Source organism: Musa acuminata, chromosome BXJ2-6 (assembly GCF_036884655.1).
Source record: "Musa acuminata AAA Group cultivar baxijiao chromosome BXJ2-6, Cavendish_Baxijiao_AAA, whole genome shotgun sequence".
In the NCBI taxonomy this organism is placed as follows: domain Eukaryota; kingdom Viridiplantae; phylum Streptophyta; class Magnoliopsida; order Zingiberales; family Musaceae; genus Musa; species Musa acuminata.
Genome location: NC_088343.1, coordinates 11,050,215 through 11,074,826, shown reverse-complemented (window position 1 = coordinate 11,074,826; position 24,612 = coordinate 11,050,215). Strand labels below are relative to the sequence as shown.

Below are 24,612 nucleotides of genomic sequence, written 5' to 3'. Positions count from 1 at the left end.
GCGGCGTTAGTTACCACCCACCGCAGAACAATGATTCGATTGCTCTTTTGACGTGACGTGCCGTGCTGGGATAGAATTCGGAGATCATACACGTGATTTGGATGAATCACATCACTACAACTCAGCGTCCGGATTGTTGGATAACGTTCACGGGTTGATAGTGATTGGAATAACACTTAAGGTGACGTGGGATAATTAGGAACGTAATTCTGATGGTGACAGGTAAAATAACACGGTTGAATTATGAGTACATCGGTGTTACAATCGAAGTACAAATGATACGATAAATAATGATTGTCATGATTGAAAGAAATAATACACTCGACATGCCTCGTCAATCACTAACGTCAGTGGGTCCCACTTGTCTAAATAATACACTCGAAATAATACCCCCACCCTTTTTTTAAAGAGAAAATATGCTTTAATCTAAAAAGAAACCACACAGGATATTAGGTGGTGGTGGTGGTGGTGGGTCGCCTCTAAGAAAAATAAAAGAATTGCCAGTCTGGCAAAATTAATTATGCTGTGAGCTATTGTGTTGATTGTTCTGCTGATATGACTACAGTGAGTGACATGCACAGCAGAAGCCAAGTACAAAATATCCTTGCAGAAGGGGTACAGGATGTTGGAACGTTTGGTTGGGATGTTCCCAAGGGTCATAGAATCCGCGAAGACTTCAAGGATCTTTGAGCCTATGCAGTGAGACAGCTCTGACGTCTTCAGTGTTGTGGAGGAGGAGGAGGAAGTGCCTGCCACTAGGGTTCTTGATCCTGCAGAGAAGGAAAAGAGCTATCTCAATAAAGAGTGAAGTTAAAGGGGGCATGGATGATTTGGCTTCATTCATATGTTTCCAAATAAGCCAAAGATAATTTGCAATAAGAGTCCTTGTGAAAGTCAAGCTCATCCCCTTCCTCCAAAAGCCAAAAGAGACGAAAGCTGTAAGATAGTTTGGAGCTAGCAAGATGCCAGTAGTTCATTTTACGAAGATATGTTTAAGTTTAACCGAATCTTGACTGGAGTTGCAAGAGCAAGAGGTAGAGATATAATTATGCAAGAAAGGGGCAATGAATTCAGAGGTGGGGAGCTTTTTTTCTCACCGGAGCTTCCAAAGAAAATTTTTGACTCGAGGAATCACAGGTAGCTACATCACCATCCACCCAAGCCAGTAGGCAGACTCATAAATAATAATTGGGATTGAAAAGGAGGAATATGGAGAGGATGGCCTGGGTGAGTTCATGGCGAAAGAGAGAATCAAATAGGCTGATGTTCCAAAGGTTACTGTTCATGAGATCACTAACCCACCGATATGAGTTGAGAGTGTCCCGATTAATGAATGCAAGACAGTAGGAGAGGAGACTATTAGTGATTCAAGGGTCGTTCCAGATTGAGGATTTTCCTAAATCCCAGCTTGGATCTGTCGAGGACGTTGCGATGGTTTTTCTTGCTGTTGGGTGTCTGCCATGGGTGAATGACACTATATTTGGTCGATAGGAGTCTAGCTGAAAGGTTAGAAGAGTTGTTAGGAAGGGATAGAAGTTTCTTGGTGCAGATAGTGGTTTTGATCAATATAATCTCCCTAATTCCTAGATTACCTTCAGCTTTCGGACTGGTGATGCAGTTCAAACTGATGGGGGATATTTTGTTGTGAGACTGATAAGGGTTTCAGGAAAAAGCAACAAGAGAATTTAGAAATAGTAGATATGTGTTTATCAGAGATCCAGGTGTTCATGAGCATGTGCAAGGGAATGATTAGAATAGTTTTGCCTGCTTGTGATATCACAGGCCCCTCAATTCCAATCATTGAATCTATTGAGAGCTTTTTGGGTGAGAAGGTCCTGAAACCTGATAGGGAACCGACAGTAGTGGACGTAAGCTCCCAGGCTGTTTAGAGGCCAGGATCTCTCTCTCTAATCTCTAGGATGTTGCAATTCCTATATTTGGTATCAGGACTACAGGACTTGGGAAGGACAGCTGACTTACTCTCGTTGATTTGGAGTCCAGTTATGGAGGAATAGATGTTGAGGCCTTTAATGAGGTTTGGAAAATAAGGTGAAAGATCTTACCCCTTTAATGTTGTCGGAGATAAAATTCTAAATAACGTACCGTACCGGTATACCGATCAGCTATCGGCACGATAGCTACACTAAAGTGTATTGACGTACTGCCCATATCAATCCTCTATTGGCTCGATACCATACCACCTGTATCGAGCGGTATGGTACGATATTGCAAACCATGATCAGATGTGATCTTTTTAGCTACAAATTCCTTAGGCATATTGGTGAGGTTTTGTTAGACCATGAGGAAGAGGAGGGAAGAGAGAGGGACCCCTGCCTCAACCCTGGAGCTTTTAAACCAATTTGAAGGGAATCTCTATCTATCAAAAATGAGAAGATGGTCAATGAGATACTGAAACGGATCCGAGAGAGAAACATGGAGTGGACCAATTTATATCCGATTGATATGTTATTGCGGATGGATATGACGGTATTGAAAGCAAATTGATTTTGTTCAATAACCAAATCAAAAAGGAGCTTGAGTCTATTCTTTAGATAAGGATACTGCAGAGAGAGATGAGTCTTTAGTTTGAATCCTCGGAAGGATTAGGGATTTAGGGAATGAAAACCAGATTAATTTTGATCCAAGAAGGAAGGGTGGATGTGGTATGAATCTCATTGAAAACATGATGGAGGGGCTGAGGGCTCATCCCATGCCTATTAAGGCGAGATGGAATTCATTGAAGGTGAAAGGATTGGTGAGTGTCTAGGGATGGTCGGCCAGTTAACAAGATTATGATAATGATCTCGCATTTAATAATACATTGCAAGATCAAGTGAGGAGCGATCCAAGACAATACAAATGAAAACACACTTTAAGCCGAAATAGAGATCAGACTCAACAAATAACTGAGCCGTAAAATGATGGCCGCAAGAACCATCATAACTCAATGCAAGTCAAGGAGCGGAAAAACTTGAGTGTAACTTGATGAATAACCCAAGCCATATAAAGAGAGTTGGTATAAAAGATGAAACATAAAACGAAAACACAAAACTTTTCTTGGACAAAGGTCTAGAATACGAACTCTTGCATAGACAAGAGCGAGATCATGTCAGTGAAAACATAGGATATAGAGGCCAAGTCCTCCACCATGGATCCATCCTCCCTCTTAATGTGGTGAATATAAATAGATCTCCTTTGTCTGATTGTGTTATGGAAGAAGCTGGTGTTTTATCAGCATCCCTGAGACAATTGATCTTGGCTTTAGCAAGCCATTTTCAGTGAATCTGTCTAGAAAAGACAGGATAAGAAGGGTGTATCACCCCCCAGTTTATTAGAAGTAGAATTAAGACAGTTAAAATCCACACAAATCAACCAAGGTAGATCCGAGAGATCAAAATTCGAAAGAAAACGCCAGTGAGCATTGCGTTGAGAAGCATCAGTAATTATGTAGACTGCTGAGAGAGGTCAGGGGTGCGTACCTCTCTATTCCACCATTAAGTGCAAAGATTGTTGTGAGATACTAACAGGGGAAGCTTGGAGAGTACCGGAGTTCCAAGCGACGATGATTCCACCAGACCGACCTTGAGCCGGGCAAACTGCTCCATCTAGAGAATGTGGGTTGAGGGATAATGGAGAATGGGTTTGGGGGGATGTGTTGGTGAGGAAATGGGGCGAGGCGATGACATCTAGAGAAGCGTGAGGAAACGGGGTTGTGCTTGTTTGTAGGGTGGGCGAGGGGTTGTCGTCCCTTTACAAAGGAGGGTGTGGCAGTCGAGGAGGCGGCATCCTAAGACGTTAGCACCGGTGGCATGTCAGGGTGGAGAGGCGCATCTCCAATGACGCAGTATTGGAAAGGAGGGGAAGAACTAATACAATCTGGGGAAGCACCATCGGGGTTTAATGCTGGTTTGAAAGGGTGACCCGAAGATGGAACGGGATGGCGGGAAATAGGAGAAAGCAAAGGCCCGTTTGGTACGGGATTCACCAGGCTGCGAGGTGGCCGGAGCGGGTTCAGTGGGCTGAGGTGAGGCGCTGGAGTGGATCGATGTTGCGCCAAAACGGCTGCTGTAACAGGATTTGTGTTGGACTTTGAACCAGGGCCCGTACAGTGGGTCATGTTCTCGGTTCGTGCCAATCTCTGTAACAGAGCCAATGCCCACCTGCGGCATCCTTGCCAGGGGCGGCCGTTTGCTCCGGCGGCTTGCTTTGGTTGCATTGATCGATTTCATGGCCAACAAGCCTGCAGGTGAAACAAAAATTGGATAGGCTTTCATACGTAACTGATTGAAAGAAATGAGAATCACCTATTCGAACCCAGATTCCTCGAGGGATGGAATGGGAGAAGTCAAGCATGATGCAGACCCTAGCATACCTCGCTCTAGTTCCAGAGGTGGTGACAGCATCAACTTTGACAGCTGATCCAATGCTATCGGCGATTTGGAGGAGAACGCGATGGTACATCAGTTCAATGGGGAGGCTAGGAAAATGGATCCAGATTGGGGCAGACTTTACGTTTTCCTTCAAAGGTCGGAAGTTTGCTCTCCTTGGGAAGAGGTTGAGAGCATGTCCGCGGAGGAACCATGGCTCCCCTGTAAGAGTGTTCGTCAGGTCAGCCTCCGACTGGAATCGGAAACACAGGTAGCCTGCCGCAAGGTCAATGACCTGGACATCTGCTTGTAGCTTACACAAGGCCAGAAGCTTACCTTTGATGAACTCCAAAGGGCGTGCTTTGCCGAAAAATTTGTAGAGTTGTCAGTGACTCCTTGCATTCTGCACTTCCTCTGGATCTAGGACCGCGACGTGCTTGGAGCTCTTTTGAATCCTAGCGATCTTCTCTGCCAGCTCCGTGTCGAAACGCCAAGGGTCATCTGAAGAGGGTTGCCTGAGGAGGCTTGCCCAAAAGGGTGAGACTTTATGCGCTTGCAAGGAGGTAGCAGTGCGAGTTTGGCTTTTGTCGAGGGGAGAAGAGGCTGCTCCCGAAGAGGGAGATGCCCCTTCAGTAGCGGGGCCTTGGAGGAGGAGCTCAGGTGAAGGGGGGGAGGGGAGGAGGAGGATCAGGCGGTTTCTTCAGAGGAGGAATGGGAGCACTTGTCGCTGGCGGGGAAGAAGCACTCGTCGGCATTGCCTTGGCTTAGTTGTGGGAGGCTTCTTTCCTCACACTCTTACTTCTCATATCTTGTATTTTGGAGGCCCATTTGAACACTGTGTTCTCATCTGCGACAAGAACATGGGCTTGGCCTCACCAAGATAATGTATACTGTACTATATATATAGAACCTTTTCGCCATCTAGACGGAGAAGTGGGAGTGAGAGTCTCGGCGATGTCTGTCTACCAACCCACTCAGGGGCAACGTGGCGAGGAGAAAAGCGGCCGCAGCTGTCTCCTTCAAGGTAATTCCCTGCATCCCATCCCAAAATGTACTGCCTATACTTTTCCATATCAGGCGTTGGAGTCGAATGCATCGTAGCTTTGGTCAATCAGAAGTTGCAGTTCTTGTTGCCGACCTGATATGTGCTTCCTGAACTCCCCGGCGATTGTAATGTAGGATTCTGGTGTTCATGATTCATGCTTTTCTTGGATCTTGCAGTGAGATTTCCCCACTTCCTGCATCGTATTGAAAATTTAACCTAGTTTTTTTGGAACCAAACAACCAGATTGTGAGTTATACTAGATCTGTAACATGCATGCACTCAATCTGCTACCAGACAATGCAAATCATATGTTTGTTGAAAAGCCACAGCCAGATTTCTTAGTGTGTTCGGTTTGCTTATTTTTAAACTGTTTTATTAAGAGTTCTGAGTACTTAAATGTTTGAAATTGATATGGTTGAGTTCTTTGGATAGGGATCGGGCTTCCTCTTTATTATTTCAGCAAGGCAGAAAAGGATTCTGGTTGCTCATCGGAGAAGATTGAGCCTCAGTCCACATTCCTTGATAGGCTTCTTAAAGAGGTAGAGGAGTTAGATGTCAATGATATGGATTTTCTGCAAATGAGCTTAATTCTGTTACATGTTATTGTAGTGGGACGATCGCAAGGTTAGAGGGCTGTTCCATCATGATGTCAATGCCTATGAAACCAAGGTCAAGATGTTCTTTGCTCTCATGAGGTGAATCGATCACTTTGGGTACCTTTGTGATGTTAATATTCTTGGATGTCCTTTTTTTTTTCTTTGCAGATACTTTCAGGAGATTATGGTTTTATTTTACAATTAATTGAAGGGCGTGACCTCAAGAAAAGACCAACTGAGTTCAGAATCGATAGAGTTCTGCAACCCTTTGATGGGAAAAAGTTTAACTTCACAAAAATTGCGCAAGAGGAAATGCTAATTAGATTTGAAGAGAGTGAGAATGACGAGAGGGGTTTTTTTGAAAATACTCCAATCGCAGATTCGGAATCCCCTAATGTTATTGCCATCAATGTGCATATCGTTTGGCTGCTACTACTGATTATACTATTATCTGATATATATAACTAAACATTATGAGAACTTGTGTTTTTGCAGGTCAGCCCAATAGATTATGGTCATGTACTCCTGATTCCTCGCATATTGGACTGCTTACCTCAAAGGCTTGATGAACAGAGCTTCTCACTTGCTGTGTCCGTGGCAAGAGAGGCTGAAACTCCCTACTTTAGAGTGGCTTATAACAGTCTTGGTGCCTTTGCGACCATTAACCACCTCCACTTTCAGGTTGCTGATCTATTGATACAACTGTTGGTGTTTTATTCGAACTTGTGGCTGAACTTTATATTTTTCTGGCTGACTTTGTGATGTCAGGCTTTCTACCTGGTGGGAGCGTTCCCAGTTGAAAAGGCTCCTACTCAAAGAATTATGACTCTGGCAAGTGGGGTAGAGATCTTTCAACTCTCACATTATCCTGTAAGAGGTCTTGTTTTTGGAGGTGGAAGCAACCTGGAGGATCTATCAATTGCTGTCTCTATAGCCTGCATTTTCCTACAGGATAATGACATCCCCTACAATGTCATCATATCTGATGCTGGCAAACGAATATTCCTCCTACTGCAGGTAATCTTAGTCGGCTGCAATTCGATTTAAAGAGTTGTTTGTATTTGCATTAATTCCTAATTCTTTATTCACCATCTTGTATATCGAAATGAATTCGCTAGTGTTACGCTGAGAAACGAACTCGTGGAGAAGTGAACCAGGAGTTTCTTGAAATGCAAATTAATCCAGCAGCATGGGAACTCGGTGGCTACATGGTGGTGAAACGAAGGAAGGATTACCAGGAAACATCTGAAGATACACTATGGAGGTTCCTGGATGAGGTGGCATCCGTTTCTGCGGAGCGGTTCAAAGAGATCAAGGAGTGCATCTTGAGCAACCTTTCTGATAAAATTGTTGAGAGAAACATGGGAAGGGAAGACGATCATAAATGCTGATTCCAGCATGATCATTCCAGGTAAGAAAGGAAGCAGTTTCTCCTTGCGGCGATGCTGATAACTGGTTTGATGTGTGTTTTAGTCCTCATTACTTGTGATCGATCCCTTGGTGTGTTTAAATGATGTGCAACATTCCATTAGGGCTCTGTTAACATTGTCTGTCTGTCATGCTCCTAGTACTAAAATTCTGAACATTGTTTTAAGTGATTCGATTTCAATTGTAACGTCAAGGTGTCCACCATTGTTCAATCAACAGTCTTCATTAGCATAAATCTCGTGGCCAAGCAGCATAAAAAGTCAGTCTAAGAGTGTTTCTATGGGAAAAACATGTCTATCATTATCAAAATCTTCCTACAACTAAAAGGTGTCTTCATGTATCTGATTGTGTTTATACCCGTACCGCCCGGTATGGGCGGTATGCACTGTAGCACTGCTACAGTACTCGATACAGCCAGATGTACCGCTCGGTATACCGTACCATACCGATACCGAGCCCAGATCGAAATACCGGTACGGTACGGTACGGTATTGCGAACCTTGATTTATACATTTACTATATTTTTGACACTTTTAGTTTCTCATTCAAATTTTAATTAATACTGAGATTAATTATATATTATCCTCTATAATTAATTATTTTTAATATTTCGATTTATATTTTTTAAATATTATATTAGGATCTTTATACTTACGAAAATAAAATATTTAGATCTATATATAATATTAAAAAAATAATTTTACAGTGTTAAAAATAAAAAGTGAATGATTTTATTTAAGTGAAGGAATCAAATGTTTTACTTTCATAAATATAAAGATCTTGATATAATTATTGAAAGTATAACTATCAGAATACTAAAACTAATTAACTACATTAAGTAATTTATAATTTACCCATTAATTCTGCTTTATCAAATGTTCTTAATGAAAAAAAACTTGAGTTTAGCTTAGAGAACTTTGGGTATCACTTTGGCAGAGTTTAATCTCTTCAAGATAAAGATGAACAATAAATCATATTTCCAACCTCCATGCAACTTGTGCTTCTCAAGAACAGTAGCAGTAGTTGTTTCCAAGTAAAGCAGCGAGAAGCAATACTCCTCGAAGGAGAAGTCCACCCTCAACCCCAATGCACTGACATCACAGCCTGAGATCCCGCACCTCTACCCCGAAGTCGACCGACCAACTTCTCTCTCTCTCTCTCTCTCTCTCTCGGGCCATGGTTGCCCCATCAGTAAGCATGTGTCGAGGCTCGACCGATGACTACGCTCCGCTGTCTTTCTTCAACGTCAAGGAAGCTCGGTGGCAGAAGGGACGACCAATGTGTAGCTCCTGCTTCCCGACTCCCCGCATTCTGAGGCCCCAAAAGACTCGAACGCATTTAAAGAAACCCAATTGATGGAGTCACGAGTAAGCAAATGCAGCTCCCGAGTTCATATACCTCTCGCTCCGGACTACCCAGGTCAAGCTGTCACACACAGGAACCCTTCTCTCTAGATCTCGTTATCCATGACTTGTCCCCCTCTCCTCCACCCTTCACCCCCTCCTCCATGGCCTTGAGGAGGTCTGCCCTTGTCGGGCTCCTCTGGCTCACCATCCTCTTGCTCTTGATTCACGGGTGGAGCCATCTGAGGTCCAGGCGGCGGAGCAGTCCCTCGTCAGTCCCCCGGAAGCTGCTGGTGTCTTATAAGTTCGATCCCTCGGCGTTCACCCACACCAGCCATTATCGCCATCACCACCGTCACCGCCCTCACCACCATCATCGCAAGCAAACTACGCATTCATCCGCGGACCAACCCGGTGGCGAAGAGATCGACTCTCGGTACGGTGCGGAGAAGCGAGTCGTCCCCACCGGGCCGAACCCGTTGCACCACTGAGCGATGATGTCCCTGTAGGTGGTGAGCGATCGACATCTTGTTGGTTGATCCCATTCTTTGAAGCTGGAAGTGTTCATTAAGCTCGAATGAGACGAATAATCGCTTCAACCTGTACCCTTTCTTCGTTGCTTGTCTGTGTGTATGCTACCTCGGCAACTTGGAACTCCAACCTGCCGAGTCTGTGCAATCCCTGCCAAAGCAAGAAGAAAGAGAAGCACACGTACAAGTTTCTTCACGTTCGTGTTGGCATTGGGAACTCTGTCGTTGTATTCTACGTTACACACACATGCATAACCGGGACGGCACGGCACGGCTTGTCTTTTATTATGGAGCGATTAATGCATGATGGATACGTTTGAAGGCTATGGGTTTGTATTATGACTACTCTCTCGTCGACGATCAAAATTTATTCCTTGTATATTCTATTTGTTTGCTTTCACCATCAATCTGAAACAGCGATGTATCAGACTCATTTATCACGATTGATGGTTTGAAAATTCATTCGATAAATTTTTATATCTAAAATATTAATCCGATCACAATGTATATTAGGATTTATCGGAATTTAAATCTTGAACGTGTGAGTTAGGTTAGCTCGTAAAGACTTTATCGTATTACCACTTATCCATTTATGGAAAAATAAAAATAAAAATCACAATCCAGTAATAATCCATATTAGTTTATCTGTATATTGCAAGTTTGCCACTCCATAGTTTCAGGTTCTTCTATGCTAGCCCGGCAAAGCAGCCCATTCTGGCCTCGGCCCACGGACTTTCGAAATGGCCCATTAAAAGCCTGGCCGTCTCGGACGGGCCGGACTCAACGCGAATCCCGATGCCATCCCTCTCGTCCCCTCTCCGCCAAGCTTTCCCGCCACAGCGCGATTTCCCATCGGTGCCTCGTCGATTGCTAGATATATGTTGCCGATGACGGCCTGAGGAAACCCCCACCCCCCGCCCCCCTTCTCTGTGCCCCCAAACTGCTCGCTTCTTTGCCAGAGAAAAATGACGGCTAGCGATTCGCCGGCAGCCAACAAATTGCCCGAGCTCAAATTAGGTATTTCTTTTCTGCGGGTTCTTGATCCCCCTTTCATCTTCCTTCTTCTTTGCTTTTGATGGTTTATTGGTTCTCGGGCTTCAGATGCCAGGCAGGCGCAGGGTTTCATATCTTTCTTCAAAGCCCTTCCCGCTGTACGCTTTCTTGCCTTGTTGTCCTTCATCTGGCTTTTTTGCTAAATCCTATTAGCCAACTGAACATGGGCCGGTTCTTGTTCTTGTAGGATCCCAGGGCCGTGCGCTTCTTTGATCGCCGGGTGAGTTCGTTTGCCTCTTCGAACAACATGAGCCGTTACATCTTTTCACTCAGGGATGAGACATCTGGAGGCCGTTCCTTCCAAATCGCGAGCTTTAACTTGTTTCCTGTTTTGACGAGTTCTTACTCCTCAATGCTATGCTCTTCTCGTTACTTGTTGTGTGGACCTTGCCTTGGCCAATTGTTTTTGCAATTTGTTGGATTCAGATAACGCTATCTTCTAGTGCTTTATTTAGTATCTTTTGTAGCCACTGTTTTCATGTAACAGTAAGTGACACAGCAAGGAACATCTGAAAATAAACTTGACATGTTTCTCTGTGATAATAATGCGAAGTCTCCATACCACTTTCATTCTCTTACTACATGGATGGAAGTCACACTCTCTCATGTGCAAATAAGTCTATCTGGTCACACCTTGAAACCTGAATGAATAGTAGACACCATATATCTGGATTAATTTTTAGCAAAATGTAAATGTCTATGGACAAAACACCATGATCGGACTGTCCAATCAGGTAAGTGCATAAATTTAGCATAGTTTTTCCTATCTTTAAAATACCAAAGGATTACTTAGAAACTTTCATTCATCATCAATTTACCAATATAGCTCTTTAGTTAGTATGTGTGACGACATTTTATATTCCATATCATTACTCTTCAACAACTTTTTTTTTTTTAAAGGGTAAATAACGAATGAGAGATTTGATCTATTGCTATAAACTGTTAAAAGTCTTTACCAACTAAGCTAGCATACACATTCAAGAAGAGAGAGAGAGAGAGGGTTGAACAGATTGGGGTACAGGTGGAAATTAGTATTTCAATGATGAAACCAACTAGTTCAACATTACTAAAACCATGGCATCGACTTTATAACAGGTTAGGACTTTTGTGTTTTTCAAGTCTCACTCACTGCCATAGAAGTCATCAGACCACTTGATATGTGTTGCATAGATTGAAGGCAACCCTTAATCACAGTGTTATCTTCATGTACAAGGAAACTTAGGTCCTTAAACAATGGTTGACTTCATACACAGCTACTGTTTATTCCCATACATGTTATACCATTGTCAAGTTATCAACTACTGTATTGAAAGAATTCATTTAGTTTCTCTGATGTAACGGTAGCAAATCAAGACAACCTGAAGGAGATAAGATACTTGATAAATCAGGAAGATTGACCCTGATTTGATCAATGGAATGCTTGATGTTCATCCCTTATTAGTCACCACTTAGATAAATTCTTCCTCAAGTTGACTAGTGGAGTGAACCACAATCATCAGCATGGACAAAAACTTGTAATGGAGGGTGAGGCATGACAAACAAAGGTATTAATTGATGTTTCAACCCATTGGTATCCGAGGCAATAAGGAATTATTTAAATTCCACTTCAAGGGAAGAAGAGAACTAGGAAAACAAAATCTTTCATATTGTTGTTTGGTAATCCAAGGAATCATTCATATTGACCACAAGCCCTGTGTGCATCGTATCATACACTTAACAAAGGCCACCTTCGTGTCTTGGATCTCAGATTTGGTCTTAACCACATTTGGTTAAAGCATATGTGTCATATCAGTCTATGCTTGGTTTACCTCAACATGGCACATAAATATCTTTGCTTTATTCCAAATAAGCACCAACCTTAATGTCAAATTGGCAGCCAGTTAAAAAAACTTTATTCAAACTCCAATGGAACCTTCTTAACTTTGTGTCATGTATCATGTTGTATAACTGTCTTGGATGGTGTTGATGGATATATAATCTAATAATAATAATATATATATGTATATATATAATATACATATAATATATTATATATAATAATAATATATATAATATTATATATATAATTTTTGTACTCACAAATGATACAAGATTCTCTAGTTTGTCACTTATTACTACGTGTGCATTTTATATTGGCATAGGAATATAGTGTACTATTTCGAAACTACTCGAGCTATTTAGATTATTTTGTCAGAAGATTTGTTATAACTCCACCTTTAATTTTTGAGCTGTACTTTACCAGGATTATTATACTGTTCATGGTGAAAATGCTACATTTATTGCAAGGACATATTACCACACAACTACTGCTTTGAGACAATTAGGTAGTGGTTCAGAGGGAATTTCTAGTGTTAGTGTAAATAAAAACATGTTTGAGGCTATTGCTCGTGATCTTTTGCTGGAGAGGACAGATCACACATTAGAGCTATATGAAGGAAGTGGATCAAACTGGAATTTGACGAAAACAGGAACACCTGGAAATGTTGGTAGTTTTGAAGATATTTTGTTTGCCAACAATGACATGCAGGATTCCCCAGTTACAGTTGCATTGTTTCCTGTCTTCCGTGAAAATCAGTGCACTGTGGGACTAGGTTTTGTGGATATGACCAAAAGGAAACTCGGTACAGTTGAGTTCCTTGATGATAGCCAATTTACAAATACTGAATCAGTTTTGATTGCTCTTGGTTGTAAGGAATGCCTTTTACCCGTGGAATGTGGAAGGTCAACAGAACTTAAACCTCTTTATAATTCACTGTCCAGATGTAATGTTCTTCTTACAGAGAGAAAGAAATCTGAGTTCAAGTCAAGAGATTTGGTGCAGGATCTTGGTAGGATCATCAGAGGGTCAGTTGAACCCGTTCGAGATTTGCTTTCTGGATTTGATTATGCACTGGGTGCCCTAGGGGCATTGATATCCTATGTGGAATTGCTTGCAGATGATAGCAACTATGGAAACTTTACCATTGAAAAGTACAATTTAGATAATTACATGAGATTAGATTATGCTGCCATGAGAGCACTAAATGTCCTTGAGAGCAAAACAGATTTAAATAAAAACTTTAGTTTGTTTGGTCTGATGAATAGAACATGTACTGCTGGCATGGGCAAACGGTTGCTTAATAGGTGGCTCAAGCAACCATTGCTTGATGTACATGAGATCATTCATAGGTTAGATTTGGTTCAGGCATTTGTGGAGGATCCAGAGCTTCGCCAAGGGTTAAGGCAACATCTGAAGAGAATTTCAGATATTGAACGATTGACACATGCTCTGAAGAAAAAAACAGCTAATTTGCCACCAGTCATAAAATTGTATCAGGTAAATATTTATCATGCCTTTGACTTCTTTGAAAATACCCTATTTAAAATGAATATTTGGTTATTGGCTCTACTGTTTTTTATTTACTTTTCGGTTTGTATCTATTATATAACTATCTCTTGTGTCAAATTGTCTTCCATGAGTAGTCAAGCATCAGACTGCCATACATCCGAGATGTGCTGGAGCATTATGAAGGACAATTTTCATCACTGATAAGGAAAAGGTATTCAGAGCCCTTAAATTTTTGGATGGATGAGGAAAGGTTAAATAAGTTCATTGCTCTTGTTGAAGTCTCTGTTGATCTTGATCAACTTGAGAATGGCGAATACATGATATCACCTGGTTATGATCCAAACTTAGCTGCACTGAAGAATGAGCTCACTGCCATAGAACAACAAATAAATGACTTGCATAAACAAGCAGCAAATGATCTTGATCTTTCTCTTGATAAGGCATTGAAGTTGGAGAAAGGAACACAGTTTGGACATGCTTTTAGGATCACAAAGAAAGAGGAACAAAAGGTAAGAAAAAAGCTTACTAACCATTATATTGTCCTAGAAACACGGAAGGATGGTATAAAATTTACAAATACCAAGTTAAAGAAGTTGGGAGATCAGTACCAAAAATTACTGAGTGATTACACGAGTTGCCAGAAAGGGATTGTTGCTCGAGTAGTTGATACTTCAGCTACTTTTTCTGAGGTACTTAAGCTGATATTTCAAAGTTTATCATAAGTAAAGTATCTCAGTCTGAATTGTTTGACCTGTTATGAAAGGTATTTGAAGCTGTTGCAGCAATTCTAGCTGAGATAGATGTTCTGCTGAGCTTTGCTGACTTGGCAACCAGTTCTCCTATTCCATATGTTAGACCGGATATTACTCCCTCGGTGAGACATTTTTGTGCTGATTCTGTTTATGTCCCTTAAAAGGGACATGTGATGATATTGTTATAACATACCTGCAGGATCAAGGGGATATTATACTAGAAGGAAGCAGACATCCTTGTGTGGAGGCTCAGGATGGTGTGAATTTCATTCCTAATGATTGTAAACTCGTAAGCGCTCCATATACCTGCAGAATATCCTTACCCAATTTATTAATTGATTTTTCTCGTAACTCTATTTTCTCTGGTTTGTTATATGTAGGTCCGTGGAAAGAGCTGGTTTCAGATCATAACAGGACCTAATATGGGTGGCAAATCAACATTTATACGACAGGTATGGCATTTTGCTGCCATAATCATTATTAGAATTGGTGGAATGCATTTACAACTTTTTTTCTTTAGCTGAGTCAACAACCTTAATTGTTGCTTTTCAAGCTTAAAATTACATCTTACATGACTGATCTACATCAGGTAGTATGGAATCTGAAGCCACGAATGTGAAAAATGTAATCCTAGCATTGTCTAGGATAATTGCAATATTCTTGGATATTTTTGACATTACAATGCAAGTACTTTTTAGCAAGATTCGAAATATCGTATCGTATCGGCGTTTCGACGTTCGCTCGGTACGGTACGGAACGGTATACCGTTCGGTATATTATATATATATATATATATATATATAAAAGATTATATATATATATATATTTATTTATTTAAAAGCCGACGTCGCATCGCCTCGGCGACGTTGCCTTTTCCTTCCCCACGCGAGGCGACGTCGCCGAGGCGACGCGACATCGCCTCGTTTATTTAAATAATAAATAAATAAATAAATAAATATATATAAGCATCTCGGCGATGTCGTGTCGCGTCGGCGACGTCGCCGAGCCTTTTTCTAAAAAAAATATATATATATAAATAAATATATAAATAAATAAATATTATTTTATTATTATTATTCGTTTTGCCCGGTAATGGGCGGTCCGCGTACCGGTATACCGTCGGATCGATACATACCGCTTGTATCGGACGGTATTATTCGGTATTGCTTACCTTGCTTTTTGGAATATTGGATGCTAAAAGTGTGATTATGGGTCAGATAGAACATATGAATTAATTAGATTTAAGACACACTTCAGTGTCATTAGTTGAGCAGTAACAACTATGAAGTAGATGTATTGGCTAATCGGTGATTTGTGTCTGTCTGTAATAAATAACTTTTGCTCCTTTACGGAGAGGCTCCTGAATCCCTCTTTAAAACAAAAATCTCTGTGGCTGGCCTCTATGAGCAACTTTCTTGGCCTCTGCAAGCAACTTTCTTTCAGAATAGGTGTTCACAAAATGTGAAGTAGATGTATTGGCTAATTGGTGATTGGTGTCTGTCTGTAATCAAAATTTTTCCTTGTCATGCATGCAAAGTCTGGCATTAGCACTCTGTAACCTTGAACATGAAATAGATGCATCAGCTCTTTGTATTGTTTAGAATTACATTGGTTGGAAAATTAGCTTAGATGGACCCATTAGACCATTCTGTTTGTCTTCTTCTACTTTTCACAGTAATAAATACCTTTTGCTCCTATATGGAGAGGCTCCTGAATCCCTCTTTAAACCAAAAATCTTTGTGGCTGGCCTCTACGAGCAACTTTCTTTCGGAATAGGTGTTCACAAAATGCTTGATTGAGAATTTCACAGTTGGGATATCATAGAGAAAAAAGGCCACCTACCTCATAAAGTTCCCCACAGAAAAAAAAGACACAAAATTGAATATACCTAATGCTAATAAATATTTTAGGAGTGGAACAATAGTCCTGTATCTATGCAGCTTTTGTTTTAAAGGAAACAAAAGCTACATACTGGTCAGAACAAGCCAAAAAACCAACCTCTTGTATCGTGGTTTGGGTGTGTGGCAGCACCTTTTTTGGTATGATGCCATCTCATGTCATACTGGTTGGCGCAAGCCAAAAATTGGCCAAGCCATATGCCAGCCGAACTGACATTTGTTATAATGTCATGTGCTAGTACCTTCTTGTCATTGGTACATTTCAAGTCATACTGACCTGTGTTGATTGGCATGATGATTCTTATTTTCAAATTTAAAATAGTGTATCAGTTTTCAATAGTTGGGATTTTTTTTACTTTCCAACTTTTCTTTTTAATCTTCATGTGGAAAAATCGCAATCCTCACCAGTCATATGAACATGTTTTCTTTCATACCTTTTCTCTCGTACAACAGGCTTCATTAACTTTTTCCTACATTATTTCACCATTTTATTGAGTTTATTTTTCCTGTCATCTTTCCTGATCTTCCTTCAAAAACATCCTAAAAAGCTACTTGAAGCCTTTCAATTGTGGAATTTAGATAATCATTAGTAATGTTCTTTCTAAAAAAGATCTCCTCGTGTGCTGGAATTCTCTGTAAATTTCATTAATAAGGATATTCCTTTTTTCAGTCCTTTGTATTTTAGATTGTATGTACTTCACTGAACTAATGGTTTTCTTAATTGTACTTGAGAGGGTGGATTATATTCATGGCTGTCTTACCCAATGACAAGTTTTTGATATCAAGAATAACTTCCTTTTCAGTTTTGAATTTGACGTAACACATTTTCTTATATACAAATTTATAAAGTCCTTATGAGTTCTTGTTGTACTTAAACTTGAAATGCATCTGATGTTTGCACTCTTTTCTTCAACTTGTCAATATCCAGGTTGGTGTCAATGTATTGATGGCACAAGTTGGTTGCTTTGTTCCATGTGAGAGGGCAACCATAAGCATACGTGATTGTATCTTTGCTCGTGTTGGGGCTGGTGATTGCCAGGTAAGTTTGTTACAAATCCTTAAAGTTCTTAGTCTTATGTGCAGAAAAGCAGAATTCCTGATAAATATATTAAGTATGAGCATATAATGTAAGTTCTGGCAACTGAGAACCGTATATCGACTTCACTGTATATTTTGGAGCTGATTCTATAAGAATTAAGATGGAACAGTCAACTTTTGAGTAAAAGAATCAGTCACCGACTGACAACTAATGAACATATTAAATTACTAATAGTAATTGATGCATTAAATGGTAGACTTTAGGATTTCGATGAATCTGACATTGTTTATTTTCCCAAAATATACAAATTGAATTCATCTGGATTTATGCTCTGGATTGAGCCAAATATTCTAGGTGGATGAGTATCGGTAGAATCCTTTTAATGCATATTGTGTTTTTTTTTTTTAGAATTGAGCAGTGATAGTATGTACAAAATTGTTGGGACTATGTTTGGCTCTTATATGGCTTGTTAAGGGATAGGAGTTATGAGTTGTTATGAAATGATACATATGTTACTTTTTCTTATCACAATCAGAAGGAATTAGAACAAGGAACATTCCAAAAGCTTAGGGTAATGAGTTGTGGAAAAGTTATTTGTTGGTGTATTAGGATTAAGGTAATCGGCCAATTTTAAGTTTATAAAATGAATACAATTGCAATTTCTCTCCATATCTGTTTACACCAAGTTCCAATAGTACAATTCAATTTCTTTGCTCCATCTTCCAATGTGTTTCAATAAAACATGCTTAACATTCTAAAACATCTGTGGTATAAACTATGAACCAAGGGTTTCAGAGCTGTCTATTGGCTTTAGTTAACATCATGATTCATGCATGAAATTACATGGATCTTGTTTCAAAAAGAAGCACTTGGAAGTATTTTTCAAGACTTAATAATCATTAATATACTATTTACATCATAACCTGCAATCACATGAGACTGATTGGGATTACCACAATCTTCACAATTTATGCCCCCAGTGTCCTCACTATTGCATATTGAATCACCAGGGAACCCTATTGGTGATGTAGTGATTCCAGAGAGGCCATCAGTCTAGCATGCTAATGCCATCATCTTTAGTGCTCCATCTCGCCTGTGATTAATGTTCATTTGGATGCACATTAGGTCAGAGCATGGCCTATACACCACTAACGTATTATACTCAACTGCCATATTTGTCATTATTTGCTGTTAATTAGAGTGCTCACAAGGCACTTCACATATTAAGTGTGCATGATGACATATAGTATGTACACCATAGCTCTATCCCTTGTGGGATCTTACAGTTAAGGTTATGATTATGACTAATAGGTGCATTCTTCCCTTTTCCCCATCTCATTAGAATGTGATGTGACGATATCTTTTTTTCTTTCAAATATTGAAAGTTTGTGTTGGTTTTGCAGCTTCGTGGCGTTTCCACCTTCATGCAAGAAATGCTGGAGACTGCTTCAATCTTAAAGGGCGCATCTGAGAAGTCACTAATAATTATTGATGAGTTAGGCCGTGGAACATCAACTTACGATGGATTTGGTTTGTCTGTTTCTTTATCTCATCTTTACTATATTATATCATTATCTGTTGCTTATTCTGCCCATTTATCATTTTCTTGTATTGGTTGAGTTGATATTTACATTTCCCCTTCTTCTTTCTTCTTCTTTTTTCTTTCTTGTTGTTTTTGGAGTTCTATTGCGTTTTCATAGCAATCATTCATTGTATGTGAGTGGATGTATTTGGCACTAATTTTCAATCATGGGGCTAACCAAGTGATGAAGTTGCAACATCAAATGTCTGACCATAAACTAAGAAATTGTTTACTCATATGTTATGCAACATTCTTAGTTGATTAATGTGTCAATACATTGTTTACTCGTGTGTAGTTGTCAATTTTTAAAAGCACTATGTCATATTATCACAGTGATTGTTGTATCACCCGAAAGGGTACAAAATGAGTGTTATGTATTAGTTCGTACGAGGACCGGAATGTGGACTTGGGCGTTACTTATTGGTCTGGATGTGGACCAGTACAGACCACCTTCGTTTCGAGTGGTCTGATCCAACTTAGGGAAAAATAAAAAAGAAGCCTAAAATAGCAGTGGGGCCCATCCATTATAGTATTAAAAAAGAAAAAAACCTTAAATAGCAACTCATGAGCCCTCTTCTTGCAATGCTACTGTCGCTGTCATTGCTTGGCAAGTTCTCGCTGCTGCCGTCTTCTCGTGGTGCTCCACTGTTGCCTCTTCTTTCATCTCGCTAGTGTCTATCTCCTAGGTATACTTCCACCTCTTCTCTTTCTCTTATTTCTTCTTCTTCTTCTGCCTTCTCTACCGCTTCCTCTTCTTCCTCCACTTCCTCTCCTTCTTCCTTCTCTTCCTCAACCCTCCCTTCCTCTTATCCTTCTTTTTCTTCCTCTTTGAAATGATGGTCCATACAGTACTTATCGGTATGTATCGGTTTGACTAGATTACCGAAACAGGTCCAGAACCCAAAATGGTGACCCTTGGCCTAAAGATCTCCTTATATTCAAATCTTGATATACCACTTCAAAAGATAAAGGACATTCAGGAACTCAAAAGTTTGCTCTGAAATTTCAGGTTTCTCTTGGATGCCAAAAGTTTCAAGGTTCCTCTGATCTTGTTGCTTCCTATCATGCACCTATTTAATGCTGCTTGGTGCACCAACTTGACATTTGAAATCACATTTCTATTTCTTGATCCTGAATTCTTTTCTTTGTAAGTCAATGTGATTGCATGCTTGGTTGACGTAAATGAACCCAAGATAACCTATGATAGCTTAAAGATACCCAAACACTAATGAGGTCAAATCTGAGGTTTTTAGAGCACAGTATAATCAAGCTGCTGGATATAAAAGCCTAGTTGATAGCAAATTGAGCATAAAGGATATAAAAGTTCCCAAATGATCCTATCATCAACTCTGCATGTATGGGTGATTCCGTAACCATGCATGGGTGCTGAGATAAATTAAGTTGAAGTCCCTGCCTAACATAAAACTAACTTTGGTACATAATCTCCCAAGTGCCATCATCCTACCATATCAGTTGGGAGTATCTGTCATGTAGTTTTGGAGAGTTCCAATCCAGTGACACCATGTCTACATGTATTGGCATTGGAGTCTATCATACCAATAGTGTGTTGGCATGTGTTGATTGTCACATATCCATGCTGTATCTTGTTGACATGTGACCATCATATGACATGTGCGGAGGAAAATTAAGACCATGGTCTCCATAGTTGTCTCTTCTTGGAGCCAACCTTTTAGGTAGGTTTTCTAAAGTTGAACTTTGGCTGTAGCACGGCTACTGTCAGGAATTGTTACACAGATTACAAGCTTTAGTTCCCTCGGCTTTACTGAAGTTGATAGAATAGTTATTGTACTATCCATCATCTATGACTCCACAAATTTTTAAATGCAATATTTGAGTCCTAGACATGATTATGTGAATTGTCAAGTTATTTGGGAATACAATAGTCCATATTAAAGTGTCATTCCAAGTCAACATTAGCAGAACAGTGAACTACTCACATTTTGATTTGTATGATATTTAATTCTGGGACAGCAAATTTGCTGCAATAATTTATTAACCTAAAATTCAAAACTCAAGATGGGCTGAAATTGACTACTTTGTGTCAAGTCAAAAATTCTTGGGAGTTGGGACTACAATGGATTGCCTTTTTAGTTAAAGTGAAGGAAAGACATTTGTCTGTTTGTTTCTCTTGTTTATGATAATGTGATATTTATCCCTTCAAATTGCTAAATTTATACTGCTTTAGGGGACAAGTTTGATCATTATCTTTGCCATGGTATGTTCTTCCATTCATGTTTATCACATCATGTCATACTGGAGCTGAAGATTTGCGTGAAATTCAGAGACTGGTTTTACGAAATGTAACATTTGATCCTTGGATTCTCTCTGGATTTGTCTTGATTTAGTTAATCTTAATTCAGGCTTGGCTTGGGCTATTTGTGAGCATCTTGTGGAGGTTACTAGGGCGCCAACTCTGTTTGCAACTCACTTCCATGAACTCACGTCACTAGCTCATGCAAATGCTCATGATTGTCCAAATCTGTCCTCCGTTGGAGTAGCAAATTATCATGTTGGAGCGCACATAGATCCATCAAGTCGGAAGTTGACTATGATGTACAAGGTGAATGATTAGCTTGCAGTGGTTTAATATCAAGCAATGAAGATACTTTCTATCTTTCTGTGGTAATATATATAGCTAAAAACTATCTTCATCATTTTTCTGGTACATTAGTTCATGATATGTTTGATCTATAATGTTAAGAAACTTTTAAATTGTTGAAGCATCTCCCATGTTAGTTGATCAATACACTTATTTAAAAAAAAACAAATTATACACTTATCTAGGTTATACAAATTTTAGGAGTCCTTGTAGCTGACAAATGATGCATGAGCTCAAGAAAAACCTTTAGTTTAAAGTCCATTAAGTTGACTTGTAAATTCTGTTCTATCCATAGGTCTCATATATCCATATATCCAGAACTTTTGAAAGAATTTAGTGTTCAACTTTGACAATAACTTGGTTTGACACATATTAAAGCTTTAGATCTGCAACACAAGTTGCTTTTACATTATCTAGTGGGGATAGAGTTTAATTATCATTACTTGGCCCCTAATTTTATAATCTCTTTTTCTAAATCTCAACTATATCTTATGGTGTTAGAATGAACGACGAATGAACATGTTTATACTCTGACGAGTTAAGAATCACATATCATGTTCATGCCTATAATGCATCCTATTATAAGCATCACCCACCCATTTTATTCTCAGTGTGATATATAATTGTTATGAAAAAGGTTCTAAATTGATTGATGAAATTATGAGCAGTTACCTCCCCATTGAGGACCACAGTCAAAACTCAAAAGTACCTTGATGCCCTCTGCATATCATGGCTGATTATAAGTTCAAGGGAGGAGATTAACTCAATTATTTATTTATTTTAAATTATTTCAAATGACTTTTATCTACCATCATACTGAATTTAGTCGTTGATTGTTTTCAATTTTGTTTGTTTATCTTCTGTGAACTTTTCCAATTTTTCAGGTTGAACCTGGTGCTTGTGATCAAAGTTTTGGTATTCATGTGGCAGAACTTGCAAATTTTCCTGAAGACGTTGTAAATCTTGCTAGAAGGAAAGCTGAGGAACTGGAAGATTTTTCTCAGCCATCTAACATTAGTGATGGTTCAGAGAAAGAGGTTTGCCACAGAAAGAAATTTTCACTGACAGCATGTACTTTTGATTGCATGAGCCTGCATGTTTCCTGATCGTTGACCAATGTTCTTATATCACAGTACCTAATTTTGTTGAATTAGATAAGGTCAGCGTGTAACAGGAAGAATCCAACTTTACCAGTGAGTTGCATCAATTAGTATAAAAGATCATGCAACAAGGCAAATGGCAAAAGTTTTGTTGAATAATTAAATTAACCAGAAGAAGAAAAAGTAATTAGCAAAAAGTTGAAGAAAGATTGGAGATTGTGGTCAGACTCATTCTGGAATAAATCTCCACGTGTCTCGTGCATGGGGAGATTCAATGATCTAAACTATATTCCAAAGGGACCTTTTTCAATATTTTTTATTATTATGTATCAGTAAGGTTCATTTTTATGCAGGAAGACCATAAAGCCATATTGCAACAATCCGAATGCAGTAAAATTCATGAACTTAGAACATCTACCTACATTGACATCCAGATCTAAAAATTTAGTTCTTGTCAACTTGAACTTTTTTAACATAATCTATGTGCATAATAGGACTAGGATAAGAATCTGACTCAATTTGACTCAACTTTACTTTTGTGAGACATAATATTGTGTCGTTATTCACATTGCTCATTCTCTTGTCTATAGCATTTATGTGAAGGAACTGCTCTTTTGATCATGGAAGTTAAAAGTTGAAAACATATTTTTTGATGCTTCACTCATCGACATCTGATGATGAATATCAATTTTTTTTTCAATATCATGACAATCAAGACCTTTCAATATCAATTGATAATGAATATCATTGTTTTTTCAATATCAAATTTTTTTTTTCAAGTTACGAATACTGCACAAACACGTTGAATAGCTTTCTTCTCTTTGAATTGTTTGACGACAGTGTATCAACTGTCTGATCACCCTTCAAATAGCTTTTTATACTACAGTATGAGTTGCTTTTCTTTGAGAAGCTTCATCCCCTCCCAAGAGAAAAAGAGTCACCTTCTTGACATATATGTAACTATATACCTCTTCCAACATTCATGAGCTTGACCTTTCAATCTTATCTTTGTGGAGCACATTAGTTTCCAGTTAGGCATGTGACTTTGAGTCTTGAGTTACAAACAGCTGACTCATGAACCGAAACCATGGACTATAAATATAAATGCATTTCTTGACCATCTTGTTAATGTTTCCTTTCAAGTCAATTTAGACCAATTTTTACAATATCAGCTACCTACTCCCGAATCTAGTTCTTTGGTGAAAGCAGTCTCTCATAAGTGTATTCCGTGACCCATCATTCATGTTTAAAATTTTTCAGCTGATCTGAGTGAACCCCAAAACAGAGAACAAGGTTGATCTTTTCCCTGTTGGCATACGCAATGAGTCATCAATAAAATTACCACATGCTACTATTACGCTGCTAGCATAAACGTGTCATGTTGTGACCGAATTTTTAAACTGATCAATCTCTCTTTAATTTTCAGGTCGGGTGTAAACGTAAGCGAGTATGTAATCCTGATGACATGTCTAGTGGTGCAGCTCGAGCTCATCGCTTTCTGGAGGAGTTCTCTGCCTTGCCTTTAGATCAGATGGACTTGAAACAGGCCATGGAACATGTTTGTAAACTGAGGAATGAACTGGAGAAAGACGCAGCCAACTCTCCATGGCTTAAACAGTTCTTCTGAGGGCTACCCCAAGGCATTGCATCTTGAGTAGTGGTTTTCCTTAGATGTTTTGGCAGTAATGCGCAAAAAGATCATGTTCCTATTCTTGGCTTCCTTTTGTCTCTCTTGGGGTAAGCTTTTGGCTCGTGTAAAAGGCTGTTTGTCATCACCAGCCATGGCCAATTTTGCCTCTCTTTTCTCGTTTTTATATGGTTTAGTATGTAAATATCGGACCCACGATACAGATGCCCATGAAAATCTATCATTTTCATACTATTGTTTTTGTTTGTCTATCTACTCATCGAGAGCTTTATTTTGGATGCAG

At 39.4% G+C, this 24,612-nt stretch overlaps 2 protein-coding genes and 1 long non-coding RNA gene across 4 annotated transcripts; 2 read left to right on the top strand and 1 right to left on the bottom strand.

The window, feature by feature from the left end:
* Nucleotides 1-489: 489 nt before the first annotated feature.
* On the bottom strand, nt 490-5,147 carry LOC135614787 (uncharacterized). Its single transcript, XR_010487742.1, has 4 exons — nt 4,704-5,147; nt 4,373-4,589; nt 3,480-4,240; nt 490-770 (listed from the first exon to the last, which is right to left on the bottom strand). It is a non-coding gene; the product is annotated as an uncharacterized LOC135614787 (long non-coding RNA).
* A 37-nt stretch (nt 5,148-5,184) lies between these two features.
* LOC135614786 (GDP-L-galactose phosphorylase 1-like) lies at nt 5,185-7,648 on the top strand. 2 transcript variants are annotated; one of them, XM_065112519.1, is made up of 7 exons: nt 5,185-5,391; nt 5,845-5,951; nt 6,022-6,081; nt 6,177-6,419; nt 6,504-6,689; nt 6,777-7,025; nt 7,127-7,648. In XM_065112519.1, the coding sequence occupies exons 1-7, from the start codon at nt 5,322-5,324 to the stop codon at nt 7,397-7,399; spliced, it is 1,188 nt and encodes a 395-aa protein (XP_064968591.1). In that variant the 5' UTR covers nt 5,185-5,321; the 3' UTR covers nt 7,400-7,648. The 2 variants fall into 2 exon arrangements, with proteins under 2 accessions (XP_064968591.1, XP_064968592.1); XM_065112520.1 differs by lacking the exon at nt 6,177-6,419 and having other exon boundaries at nt 6,022-6,036.
* A 2,503-nt stretch (nt 7,649-10,151) lies between these two features.
* LOC135614783 (DNA mismatch repair protein MSH2-like) lies at nt 10,152-24,607 on the top strand. Its single transcript, XM_065112515.1, has 13 exons — nt 10,152-10,326; nt 10,411-10,460; nt 10,550-10,582; nt 12,605-13,678; nt 13,825-14,379; nt 14,454-14,564; nt 14,642-14,731; nt 14,823-14,894; nt 17,269-17,379; nt 18,783-18,909; nt 21,343-21,542; nt 22,466-22,618; nt 24,108-24,607. The coding sequence occupies exons 1-13, from the start codon at nt 10,275-10,277 to the stop codon at nt 24,306-24,308; spliced, it is 2,829 nt and encodes a 942-aa protein (XP_064968587.1). The 5' UTR covers nt 10,152-10,274; the 3' UTR covers nt 24,309-24,607.
* Nucleotides 24,608-24,612: the final 5 nt, after the last annotated feature.